The sequence below is a fragment of the Phalaenopsis equestris genome, unplaced genomic scaffold, assembly GCF_001263595.1.
Source record: "Phalaenopsis equestris unplaced genomic scaffold, ASM126359v1 Scaffold000105, whole genome shotgun sequence".
Taxonomy (NCBI): domain Eukaryota; kingdom Viridiplantae; phylum Streptophyta; class Magnoliopsida; order Asparagales; family Orchidaceae; genus Phalaenopsis; species Phalaenopsis equestris.
The window spans coordinates 1,397,031-1,411,073 of NW_018164547.1; the positions used below are offsets into that span (position 1 = coordinate 1,397,031).

The window sequence follows — 14,043 nt, forward strand, 5'->3', positions numbered from 1 at the left end:
TTTATGTTTTATCAAATATTACTATAATATTAAAATGATTGAAATCCTTAACTAAATAATGAGGTGACTAGGAATTAGAGCGTCTCTCTCCTCAAGATTTTTGTATCCTTCTCATAAATTTTGAACCAAAGGTTTGTAATTATGACTTTGAAATCAATGGTGAATTGAAGAGGGATTAAGGCAGTCGATCTTTGTTAGATTTTTAATAAATATGTAATATCACTTTGTACATTAAAAATTTTACCCCCTTGAGACTAATTGTATATCTTAAGCTTTTAATAACTATGTAATATTCTATTATATAATAAAAATCTTGCCCACCTGAAATTTAAAAGTTCAATAATAATTATTTTTTATTTAGTAATTATTTTAATTAATTTATCATAAAGTTTATAATTGATATGACTCCAATAACTTTTCATCATCTGACACAAATCTCGAGACATGATATAAATCTCGATGTGACTTTTTTTAGCAGGAAATATTCAAGCATCGATAAAAGTCATCTAGAGCTCTGATTTCAGCAAAGTTACAGTCAAACTGACCAGTTTGACAAGAAGAACTCGATGTTATCAAAATTAAACTGATATAAATTAAATCAAGCATAATTCTAGCCATTAAACTATTTTTGGAAATTTTTTGAACATATTTAGAAGTTCAGACGAATGTTGATTTTGACAAGTCTATAGTAAATAAAGCATCTTAACAAGACTAATTCAACGAGCCCAATATCACTCAATTATGACATCATTAAGGCGCTCAAATGTTCATCAAATGCAATCTGATCGAGGGAAGCCTGAGTTATTTGACAAAGTGATTCATATTTCAACATTAACTACACCCGGAAGTCTATAAATAGAGTCACACCCCTCTCATGAGCGGGGAAGATAACTTGAAGCCGGAGGAGACTTGCAAGTCTAAAAAGAGACCTTGAAGCTTTGGGAAGGAGCTGAAGTCCAGCACCACTCGTGGCGACGTCGACCACTGCCAACTTCCGCCGACTATCGTCGATCACTATGCATCGGTCGTCGCCGATCACGATTGGTCGTTGTCTGTTCCTTGCAAAAAAAAGTTTAGTTGCACGTCAACTTTGTAACTTAAAGATTTTTTAAATCTTTCACTTATGTGGGAGAAGTAGTTGCAATTGTAATCATTGTTTATAGTGAAACTCTTCAGCTAAGTCAGTCCCTATGATTTTTTTTCTTTTGCGGGGTATTCACATAAAAACTTCTGCTGTTATTACTAATTTTTTTTCTCTCTTCTAAGTGTGTGTTGAATCTGTGTACTATGCTAAGACGATAATCTGCTACTCTACTGCCGCGAATTTTCTAACACTCATCGGTTTGGCTTCGTCTGTAGAAAATTTTAATCCCACCACTGAAGTACTTGTGAGGCTCACTCCAACACCAATTATTCCAAAGAGCAGTCATAAAGCTAAAAACAGCATGCCTCTTCATCATCTCGTCGTAAGAGACGCTATCCTACCGATGAAGGCGTGTCAAGACCTTCTCTGGAAGACCAAATGCCCAAAATGGAAGAGTTTCAACTAGAGATCTTATAGCTCCTACGTGGGGCTCAACAACCGCCACTCACACCATTGGATGGAGTTCGTTTACCACTAACTCAGCGACCTACAGGAAACACACTGCTTGGAGGAACTTGTATCGGCCCCTCTCCTCAAGAGGGAACACTTCACCCTATCAAGTCGTGATGTTGAACTCCTTGATACTGCAAGTTCCACTCATCAATCTCACATAGCTCACCTCGCACCACCATGCCTTGCAGCCATTCCAGATGATGTCATTTGTAATGAGCTAAGACCCCTCATCCGGGAAGAGTTCCCCTTAGAGAAATCCCCATGTTGACCTTATTTTTTATGAGGTCTAGTTTTTCCTCTTTATAAGCCTAGGATCTAACTATAAGACTTTTCTACTGATTATCCAATAAGACTAGTGATGGAACTCTCTCACATAAAATTTATAAACACTTCTTGACTCTTCTTGTGAAGTTTCACATAGGTGGTCATAAGCCCTCATTTCTCACTTGAGATGGCTAAGACCAACATGTGAATATTCAAGTATGAGTTCCAATAGAATCAGTGAGACCTTAGGGCAACCCTGGGTGACTTGGTCTTGGTTACACATACACACTCAAACCCATCACACTCATACATTCTAAGACCCTAAAATCTAATCACTCACACTTAACCTACCTCCTAACTCCCTCTTGGAAACTCATATGAGTGGTCCCAAGCCATTAGCCTTTGGCTAGAATGGACAGGACCAACATATGAAGGATCCATAATGAGCTATCCCATGGGTCTTATAGCCTCGGCGCAGGGGTTTCCATGGTTTGTATTGTCACCATGTATGGCTAGTTTCAATTCCACCAAAACACCCAACCTTGGTTCCACCCCCAAATTTTCCTAAAATTCCCAAAATTACCAAAACTCCCAATTTTTTACCAAAAATCATAAAAATTCCCGTAAGCATGTTATTTTTAGTTTTCCTTCCTGTCTATATATATATGATGCTAAAATTTTTGTCTTATTAAAAATTTAAGTTTGTGCGGTGAAAAATTTTCTAAAACTTGAAATTTATTTGTTCTCAAATGTGCTGCAAATAAATTTGATTTTGATTTGAAAAAAAATGATTATGTATATGAAGTTATATTAGAGAAGTAAAATTTTGAATATAGAAATGAGTAAGAGAATTTAGTTGAAACCTATAGCAATGAAGAAAAACTTAAGGTAAAATTTTTTAGTATGGAAATGATAAATAGTGTGTAACTATATTTAATAGGAGAAATTTTATTTTTGAAAATTTTAGATGGGTTAGACTTTTATTTTCAATACTTAGATTTCTTTTATTAAAAATAATTTTCTAAACTATTATTATGTTTTTAGTAAAAGATTTATATTAAAACTTTGCTTTAGGAAAGGATAAGTAAAATTCAAAATCATTAAAGACTTATCCAGATATAGGAATTCTCACCATGAAAAAAAAAAGTTGAAAAAGGGAAGAGAAGCTTGAGAAATAGTGTCTGATGTGCCTAAAAATGTATTATTTTTTATGTTATATTTTATAATGATATTACACTTTAAATGTATGTTTTCAAATTTTTTTGGCTGTAGGTACATCAAAATGAAGCATTTAGAGTGATTGGAGCAAAAGGAACAAAAATGGACCAAAACGGAGCAAACCGGAGCAAATTGGGTCGAATCAAGGCACACTGAAGCCATGAGGGTCAAAACCAAAGACTTAAGTGCATATGCCCGACGCTTAAGTTCCCAAAATGGCACTTAGGCACCACCAGATAGAGAGGAGGGCGTTTAAGCGCCCAAAATCGGTGTTTAAGCGCCAAAAACGATTTTCAACATAACTTCTATAATATACATAGGATTTGGACAGTTTTTTAAGCGGTGATTTGTGTGTCTCTTGGAAAATTTGTTGGAAATGATAAAAGAGAATTTCTAGAAGGATTTGGGGCGGTTATATGGATGTTTTTGAAGACTTTGAAGATGTACTTGAGGCACCATTTGGAAGATTCATTGAATATGAACACTTTGAAGAGACACTTAAGCATCTCTTGGGAAATTATAAATAAGGCTTGGAAATATTTTTAAAAGGCCACTTAGACTCTTGAACTAATTGGAAGAGAAGAAGATGTCTTGGAGAAGAAGAAGGCTTGGGCGAGAGCCCCAAGTGAGGCGACAAGGCGAGAGAGAAAGAGAGAGTGTGAGAGATTTCTTCTTTTCTTTTCACTTTAATCTTTGTCCTTGGAGAGGATTGTGAGGAGATTATTTTTTCTATACAAGGAGATTTTGATTTCCATCAAAGATAAGTATTTTCATTGTGTTTTGATTTGAGTTTAGTACTTTGTTTGGTATGGTTTCAAAGTTTAATTCATTGAAAAGTTCTTGTTGTTTCTCTATGTGTAGTGAGTAGTTTTCTTTACTCTTACCTCTTACAATGAATTAGTATGCATGTGTAGGATAAAAAATTGATTAGAGTGAGAGTATATTGTGATTACTTTACTTTGATATTCATTTACATGTAAACTTAATCAACTTGCATGTTAATTTTTTTTTTTTTGTGAGAATATGTAAAATCTGTGATGGTGTGTCTTAATCAATTGTGGTTGAATCATATGAAATTGTATCGTAGTCATATAGTTGAGTGTCAATAAATAGAGAAATAATTTTTGATGGGTATAGAATTAGAGGACTTTAGAGTGACAGGCTGAAGCACCCAACTTGGTTCTTAGTTTTAGGTCTTAATACTAGATGTCAGCCTGCATGTGTGGGGACGAGAGGACTCTAGAGTGAGAGCTAGTATCTCTCCTACCTAACCAAGGATTCTTAAACTATAAATTAGTCAATGTTCTTTATATTACTTGACCGAGGGTAAGGGATATAATTGCTCATATTTGTCATAATCTCTCTCACTACTTGTTTTACTTTTATGCATGTCACTAATTTCATTGCATGACGAAGAGTAATTTTAATATATTAAACCCCACTTTCTAATTTTCACTAAATATTTTAATTTAGGAGTAAAAATAGTATTGCACTAATAATTGTAAAATATAATCAAAACCAAACCTTTATTGACCTTCCAAGCTATGACGTGTTATTCTAGACTAGAACTTCTCTTGAAAGTCGCCGTGATTAACCTCAATCTCTGTGGGATCGATATTCGGGGCTTAATCAGAAAACTCTTTATTACTTGATAACAATGCGTATACTTGTGTAGCATCCCTACTATTTAAAAATATAATTAAAATCTTACTCTGTTTAGGATCAAGTTTTTGACATCATTGTCAGTGATTAAAATCTTCAAGTGGTAGTGTCAACTTCATAAATCCTTACATACAAAAAATATCGGGATCAGTGTCTAATCAAAAATTGGTTCCACATCTAATCTATTTAAAGTATAAGACTTGAGAAACTCTTAAGCTTAAGGATATAATATAGTAAGTATAATTATTCTTAATAAAAAATTTTAAGCTGAGAAAATAGAACGCCTAAACTCTATATTTGGAGAATTTACAAGTATTTCTGAATTAGATAGAAACTCATATTTTTAGACTTCTTTACATAAAAAATTTATAAACTCTAATTTGGTCTTATGTACTAATCTTTTTTTATAAATTGGACTACTATATTTCTAGATCAAAATTTTAGAATATCCTAAAGAAACTCATATTACATAATCTACTTAGTTTGGTTTTGAAAGATTGGAGTGTCACTTGAGGACAAGTAACTTTTTAAGTTTGGGGGATTTTGATACACATAAAATATATAGTCTTTATGTACGCATTTTTATACCTATTTTTGAGATATTGCATTTTAATTGAAGGTATTTGTGTGTTTTTTTCAGGAATAATCAAATAGATGAAAAATGGTGAAAAGAGTGAAAAATGATCATTTTTTGAGGAAAAATGATCATTTTAAAAAAAATGAAGAAAGTGTGCAAAAAAATTGTGGTGCTTAAGAGCCCAAAACTGGTGCTTACGCGCTAGTAAAACAGAGAATGTCGCACCTAAGGCCCAGTACCTCGCGCTTAAGCGTTATAAGTAGTTATTTGATGATTCAATGAATTGGACAAATTTTTTAAAAGGTGTTTGAAGCAACCCTTGGTGAAAACATGGGAAATAGTTAATGGACATAAAAATACATTCAATTGGATTTTGAAAGGAGGCAACTCTTGGAAGATTAACTGAATGTGAACACATTTTGAAGAGACGCCAAAGAACCTTTTGGAAAATTTTAAAAGAAAACTTGGATTGAAAAAGAGAAGAGTGTCATCCCCCTTCCAATCACCCACACACGCTGCCTCCACCGCCACTTTTCTTTTATTATAAGTTATAATTTGTATTGTAAGTGAAGGAAGAGGTTCAAAGGAACTTCAAGACTTTAGTGGAGAGGATTTGAGATAAGCTTTATAACTACATTTGATTTTAATTTAGACTTCTTATTTATTTGTATGAATTCTATTTTCAAACTTAAGTGTGATTGTGTTTTCTCCATGAATTCTGAGTAGTTTGCTTTATCTTTTTCCTTAAAATGATAAGTGATTAAGTATTGGATATAAGTTATGTGAAGTATTAATCTTTAGTGTTTGAATAAGTTGTGATGATTTTAAACCTTGTACTTCATTTACTTCTTGATTTGGTTAATCAAGACGTTAATATATATTGTGAGAACATGAAAGATCTGTGATGGTATTGTCTCAGTCAACAAATGGTAAGAAACACATGAGATTATATGAATGAGAATGTAATTCATATGATTGAGTGCAAATAAATAGAGAAATAAACTTTAAAGGGTGTAAAATTAGAGGATTTTAGAGTGACAGACTAAAGCCCTTAATTTAATTTATAGTTATAGGTTTTGATATGAGATGTTAGCCCCCAGGTGGAGGAAGAAGAGGAAACTCTAGAGTGAGATCTAGTATCTTCCCTACCTAACCCATCTTCAAGACTATTCAAACTTTAAATTGGCAAATATTCTTTATAACATCTCTATTAAGGGTAAAGAATATTATTGCTCTTATTTGGCACAACAAAATTTGAATACTTCAACAACAGAATTCCTATTATTGTTACTAATTCATGAGAAGGAAAATGATATTTTATTTATATTGCCTTCAACTTACAAATATCTAGTTAAGTTTAATTAGTTGTTTACTTTGCTTTCAACTATAAAAAATTTACAAAAAAAAAAGAATCAAACTTTCATTCACATTATTGCATCTATAGTTTGAGTAAGAATATTTTGCTAGGTAGAATTTGTTATCTAATTTCTTCTGATTTTAGTTGCATATTGATAACTGTCTTTGCGGGTTCGATATTCAGGGCTTAATCAAAAAGTTTTATGTTACTTGATAACAACACGTATACTTTTGTAGTATCTCATATTTAAAAATAAAAATTGTATTCTTATTTGCTTCAAATTCAAGTTTTTGGCAGCCGTTGTCGGGGATCGTGTTTTTGGCGTCGTTGCAAAGTATGAATTATAAGTAAGGAAAAAAATTAAGAATATTATCGCATACATTATATTGACATATAAAATTGGAATCAACTCCCAAAATTCGTTGGTGTAACACATGGACGAGACCGGGGACTCCCTTAGCTGGGCAGCAGACCTTCAGAGAGAGATTGTTATATTAGACTTGAGGGTGGAGTTGACAGTCCTCTATGCAAATATGAAGACCCTCCAAGCCTAAATGGAAAGCCTTCAAAACAAGCTAGCGGAAGTCCGGGCAGCTAGTTTATTCTCCCATGTCTGGATGGAAGAAGAGAGGATAAAAAAATATAAGTTTGTTGGGCGTTCTAGCTATAAAATACTTTTTATCATAAATAAAATTTAATTTTAGTCAAATTTAAAAAAAAAATCATTGTGAACCCTCAATTTGTGTGTCGATTTGATGTGTATTTCCAAATTTTGATTTTCCAAATTCTGATGTATGGATGTGAGACATTTTGAATTCCTGACATGTCCTATATATATAGTTAAGCACAAATTCAGCTAATACTTTTATTTTTCATTCATTTCATCATTTAGTCGGCTTCTCTTGGAGCTCTATGGCCTCTAAATATTATCTATAGATGTTTGGTTCGATAAGGATGACTGAGAGATCGGTCTTGACAGATTTTGATGTTGAGGTGCTAAACGACAATTTTTTGTACGACATAAGTGTCATCCTTGAATGGGTGTTTGTGAAAGTTCATGCTACCGACTATCTGGGAGATGCCTTGATCTTTTATTAAGATTAGTTCTTGTAGGTCCTTCGACTACCTCTTCGATCAACCATTATGGAGCCATCCCTGTCTAGATCAAGTCAAATTCTATCACATTTTTATAACCAACATAGTTTACTTGTGTTAGTTGGAGATTTCTTGGTTGTAGGAATTGTTTTTGCACATGTTCTCCTACACATTGGTGACAGATAGATACGTAATCTTTGGATTGACCCAAAAGTTTTACCTAATTGACTTAGAGAATAAAATAAAGGATTGAAAATTTTGAATCTTAATGGTTTATTGCGATGACGGAGACATTGTGACCAGGGCGGTCGGTGTCCAGTACAGATTGGTGTCCAGTACAAGAAAAAGAAAGGGTTTCCTCTCAACTCAAGTCATTTATGTCGGTCATCCCGAGTTAGCAGTTGTAGGTGGTTCAATGCACCAACCCTATGATCATCAATCAGGTGTTGAATCGGAACAAGTATGACCTAATGATAACTGAGCTATGTTCCACCTTTGATGAGATAGAAGTGAAGAGGTAGTTGGATAAGGTGGCCCAACTTTCAAAGGAGCCAAGAAAAAGAAAGAGATCCGGTGGCTCCCCTCTTAGTGTGGATGGACAAGGAAGTGAAAGAGGGTGATCCAACGAGGGAAACAGTCCCAAGTTCAAATTTAATACATTAAGACTCTAAATCCTTAGCAGTTATTTAAAATAAGGTTACTGGTGAGTTAATTATAATCAAGTGAAAACCTGCTCAGGTGAATTAATGCAATTTAAGGTGCGAGATCAAGACGAGTCGCTCCTTCCTTTTGATCGGGGACCAGGCATTCCTCTAAGTGTCCTTCCATACAGAAGGTTTTCCAACCGTCAAACTTGGGTTACATTCCTCTGTCTGAGAGAGGTGAGGCAAGCTGGCAATCTCTCTTAGTGCTAACTTCACCATCTAAGTAGGATGATTTGGAGGAATGTCTGGAAGAGGGCTTTGAGTCAGCTGAGGAAGCATAAAGCAGACAAAAGTGCAAGGTTGTAGCTTCTGACTTTGATTCTTTTTCTCTCTTCACCCCTAAAGAATGATAAGGGGGTAGTGATTGTTGGACTCCTCTATAGGAGAAGTGATCAGAGGTTTTCATGAAATTTGATTCCAGCTTTGGATTAATAAACTTTGAAAGCCCTTGAACTCTAAGTAGGCCGAGTTTACACCCACTATCATCTTATGATTAGTCGACCTTGAGGAGCACATGGAAAACCTCTGCCTCATGGAGCTATGCCATTTATTCTACCATTTCCAACTGCTTGGGCACGTGTTGACACACCACATGGTGTCACTCTACTTGGCTATGAGGGAGAAAGCCTCTAAGGTTGAGGCAAGAGCTCGAGGATACCGGGAGTGGGAAAAGCTCACAACAATGAGGGCAGCTGAGGCAGAGGCAGAGCTAAATGACGTGAAAGTTGAATTAGAGATGATGTTAGAGTGGGTATCTCTTGTATAGGAGGAAAATGCCAATTTGTTAAAGCAGATAACCATAATGACTACAACTGAAGAACTTTATGATGGGTAAGTTGATTACTTGGAGGATGATCAACAAATAATGGTTGATGAATTTGTGAGATTAGGCATGGTTGAGCTTAAGTATTTTAATATCAATGAGTTTAGAAAGCTTTTTGATGCCCCCCTTTGCATCCAAACAACGAAATGAATTTGAGGGAAATATTGTGGCAAACGGAGGGTCGTCCAACACTCGACCCCATGATCCCTATATTCAAATTCTTATATTTTCTTAATTTTTTTATTTACATGTAATGAAGATGTTATACACGATAGTTTTGTAGCAAATGACTACAAGACCTTTCAGTCTTTTTTTTGTAATATTTTGTGTGATTAAACTAAATTGGTTTGTTAAACATTTATTGACACATTTGTTCACCTCGAGTCTTGCTCTTTGTCATTAAAGACTTGAAAGTTAATGCCATTTTTGAGGTCCTATTGGATATCATGATGTTGCTATCGACCATTCAGATTTTTTATGAGTGCTTCAAGTATCTTTTTTAGGCTGACCTAAGTTTTAGTTTACCAAACCCAAAAATTTTGTTCAGTTGATCTGTGCCTTGTAGGGGTAGTCGATTGTAATTTTTTTTAAGGTTTTTTTCTCAGTTCCCTTTCTATGGAGCTTTATCACTACTGGGCTAATGATCGCATCTAATGATTAACTCATAACATAGAAAAAATTCAAGCAAGGGGTCCATGACCAGCAATCATAATGCTTTATCCTGTCGTGCATATTTTATTATGACTGAGCGTCTGAACGTGTCTTTTGGTAGTCTTTTCTCTTATGGAGACCAAACATCAAAACACTCCTTTTGGTCATCTTTTTAGGGCACCTTAGTTCCTGAGTATTACTTTGATGTAAGACTCATTAACTTTTCAGTTTACCAAGCAATGTTAGATTTGGGTTACAATTGCACGGTTAAATTTTTCTTGCAAGTGTATGAAAATAAAACAAAAGTTCATGTTAAATATGAGTGTTATCAAGCTATTTTTCTGAAATACGTGTACATTACAATTTATTCCAAGGGAATTTTTTTTTAAAATCATCCTCACTCCACGTTCGTTGAACCTTTCTCTCGGTGTATGATTTTAGCTTGTACGCTCCTGAGGCAACTTGTTGGTTGATTATGAAGGGACTATTCTAAGTTTGATCGAGCTTGGAAACCAATTTTCCTTATGTGGTTGGATCAGCTTTCTTTAGAACTAGGTTGCCAAGTGAGAATGCCCTTTCTTGGACTTTCTTGTTATAATATTGAGTAGTTTTTTTTATATCTTCCAGTCAAAGTGTTGCATTGGTTTGAACTTCTTCAAGCAGATCGAGAGCGAGCACCACTCCTTCATTATTCACCTTTTGCCAGTCAGTGAGATTCTTTTCATTGAAAGATGTTTTAGTGATGAATCTTTGGCTATGATAATTGTATTTGACCGGTAACATTGTTTCGTTCCATGAGAAAGCATGTAAGGTGTTTGCCCAGTCACTGACGTTGGAGTGATTAGGATAACCCATAAGACGGATGAGAGCAAGTTCACCCAATTTCATATTGCATCTTCGACCTTCTTATTTAGAAGAGTTGGGATGATCTTGTTCACAACCCTTGCTTTCCTGTTTGTTTGAGGGTAATGTAAAATGCAAATTTAATGTTGATTCCCTCACTTTGGCATAAATCTCTTAACCCATTATCAACAAATTGGGCCTCATTATCGGTGATGAGTATTAAAGGTAGGCCATACTGACAGATGATGTCCATCCAAAAAAAAAAATTATGAATGGCTCCTGTGGTAATTTAGGTGAGAGCTTTAGCTTCAATCCAATTGAAAAAATAATCTACGATGACCAAGAGAAATTTTTGTTGCCACTTTAAAGGAGAAAATAACTCAAGAATATCACATCCCAAAATAACAAAAAGCCAAGGACCAGCTATTTGTTGTAATTTTTGGATCTATTGATGCAACAATGCAGTGTACTTTTGACACTACCCACACCTTCGAGAGAATTTTTCTACATCCTTCATGAGGTTTGGCAAGAATGACCGTGCCTCTGAACATGGTGAGCTAAGGTCTTTTCACCGGAGTGGCAGCAACATTTGCCAGAATGCACTTTTCAGAGGATCTCCTCCATCACATTTTCTTTCACACACCTTAGAAATAATGAAGTGTTGACCTTTGGAAGAGTTTGTCTTTGATGAAGAGGTATTGGACAAATTTAAACTTGAACCGCCTAGGATTTGTTACTTCTTCGAGGAACTTTCTTGTTTTTAGGTATTAAACGTAGGAATCCATCTAACTTTTTATGCTCTCACCTTCTACCTCCATTTTTTCTAACTCTTGTATGGTTGGTCAGAAAAGCCTACATTGAGTGTTTTCTCCAAAGCACATCTTCCTTGACAGAAGATCAATCATCTGGTTTTCTTCCCATCCAACATATTTGATTCGAAAGTTTGCAAACTTTCCTCTCTCCATCTTTTCCTTGTTCAAATATTTAACCATCATCTCACCTCGAGCATTGAATTCTCCATGAATTGGTTAAAAACAAGTTGAGAATCTAACTTAATCATGAGATGCTCAACGCCCATTTCATAGTTTGGCTCTTAACACTTTGTATTCTACTTGATTATTTGTAACCTTGAATTATAGGGCGACTTAATGATAAATATGCTCTCCGGTCTACTACATAGAGCCATCCTGATTCCCGCACTTGCTTGGTTGGAGGCTCCATCAATACACAGGGTCCAAGTTTTTCACCTGTTTCAGCTGTCACTCGATCTATCGTGTTCGGAGAAGTTGGCTAGAAATTCAATTACACCTTTCGTCTTAATTACCATCTGGTGAATGCAACTGATGTCATATTCACTAAGTTCCATAGCCCACTTCAAGAGCCGACCGGAGTGTTCCAAATGAGTGAGTACAAATTTGAGCGGATGGTCGGTAATCACTCTGATTGGATGCACTTGAAAATACGATCGGAGCTTATGAGCAAAGACAATCAAAAGAAAATGTTAGATTTTCTATAATTGGGTACCTGAACTTAGCTCTCCCGAGGACCCGACTGGTGTAGTAAATGGGAAATTATTTCCCCAGCTCCTCTTGAACTAAGACTTAGTTGGTGGCTTTAGGCCCGAGTCCCAAATACAACAATATTTCTCCTTCAGCTTCGGGCTTTGCAGTAGTGAAGGTGAGACTAGCGGCTGCTTCAAAATTTGGAATGCTTACTCGCATTCATTTGGCCATTAAAAGTTCTTGACTTTCTTTAATATCTTAAACAAAACAACACATTTATTGCCATATTTGAAAATTAATCTACTACGTGTTGTTAATTGGTCAGTTTTCTTCTGCAACTCATTAGTATTCAACGAAGAAGACATATTTAGGAGTGGCTTTACTTTCTCAGGATTAGTTTTTATACCTTCGGGCGTCAAGAAGTACCCTAAGAACTTCCTGGTTGAAGCTCCAAACATATATTTTAATGGATTTAATTTCATATTATATTTCCAGAATGTTTGAAAAGATTTTCTTTAAGTCATTTATATGTTGTTTGACTGACTTACTTTTAACAAGAATATCATTGACATAGACTTCAATATTTTTTCCTATTTGCTAAGAAAATACTATATCCATATGGCACTGGTAAGTAGTGCTAGTGTTTTTCAGCCTAAAGGGCATTACAATAAAATAATGCAATCCCTCACTCATGATAAAAGAGGCATTCTCAGCGCCGGTCAGGGGCATTTTTATTTGATGCTATACAGAGAAAATATCTAGAAAAAACATGACTGAATGTCCAAATGTAGAATCCACCAGTGCATCGTTCCTCAGCAGGGGGTAGCCATCGTTGGGACAAACCTCATTCAAATTGGAGAAGTGCACACACATCCTCCTTTTTCCGTTGGACTTCTGTACCATACTCATATTGGATACCTAGACGTGATATTGTACTTCCCGGGTGTAGCCCACCTTCTTGAGCTTTATTACCTCTTCGTGGATTGATCTGGCCAGTGTCATGGTTGACGACCATATCTTCTGTTTCACAAGCAGAACAACTAGGTTGGCATTGAGGCAATGAAAAGCCACGTCTATGGGGATGCCATACATCTCAGTGGTCGACCAAGCGAAGATGTTGCAGTGCTTTTGAAGATTCTGGATCAATGCATCTTTTTTACCTGCATCAAAAAACTCACTAAATAGAAAAAAACTTAATCAAGCTCATTGAGGTTAGTGGGGATCTTAAACGCGGCTTCATCTGTTTTAAGGTCCCCTTCTCGTTTGTGTCGTATGTTTAACATTTCTTGCTTCATACTCACTACCGCTTGGAGGTAGCACTTTCCAAACTGCTCCAAGTTCCCATGCAAGGTCACAATTTTCACGCCATGAGGAAATTTCACCACTACATGGAATACATGTAGATACCACAACTCTGAAATTGTTGAGCAGTGGGCGACTAAAGATAGCGTTGAACATTGGTGGTTCATTGGTACACCTAAAATATATAGTATTTTTAGACACATTTTTATACTTATTTTTGAGATATTACGCTTTAATGAAAGATATTTTTGTTTTTTTCTTGTAGATACAAGTAAAAATCGAAAAATGCTTAAAGGTGTGAAAAATGATCAAATTTGGAGCAAAAAAGTGAAAAATTATGCAAAAGAGTTTTGGCGCCTACGCGACAGATCCGGCGCTTACGCGCCGGTTAAACAGAGAAGACCGCGCCTAAGCGTCGAGACCCCGCGCTTAAGCGCCAGTGGCAGTT

The 14,043-nt window shown here is 35.4% G+C and overlaps 1 protein-coding gene across 1 annotated transcript in view; it reads right to left on the reverse strand.

Annotated features, from left to right (window-relative positions):
* The window catches only part of LOC110020620, an 18,496-nt gene that overhangs the window by 998 nt on the left and 3,455 nt on the right, over positions 1-14,043 (reverse strand). Inside the window, exon 2 of the mRNA XM_020718778.1 lies at positions 13,266-13,453. Within this exon, the coding sequence (XP_020574437.1) occupies positions 13,266-13,453 (188 nt within the window). The remainder of the gene's footprint in view (positions 1-13,265; positions 13,454-14,043) is intronic.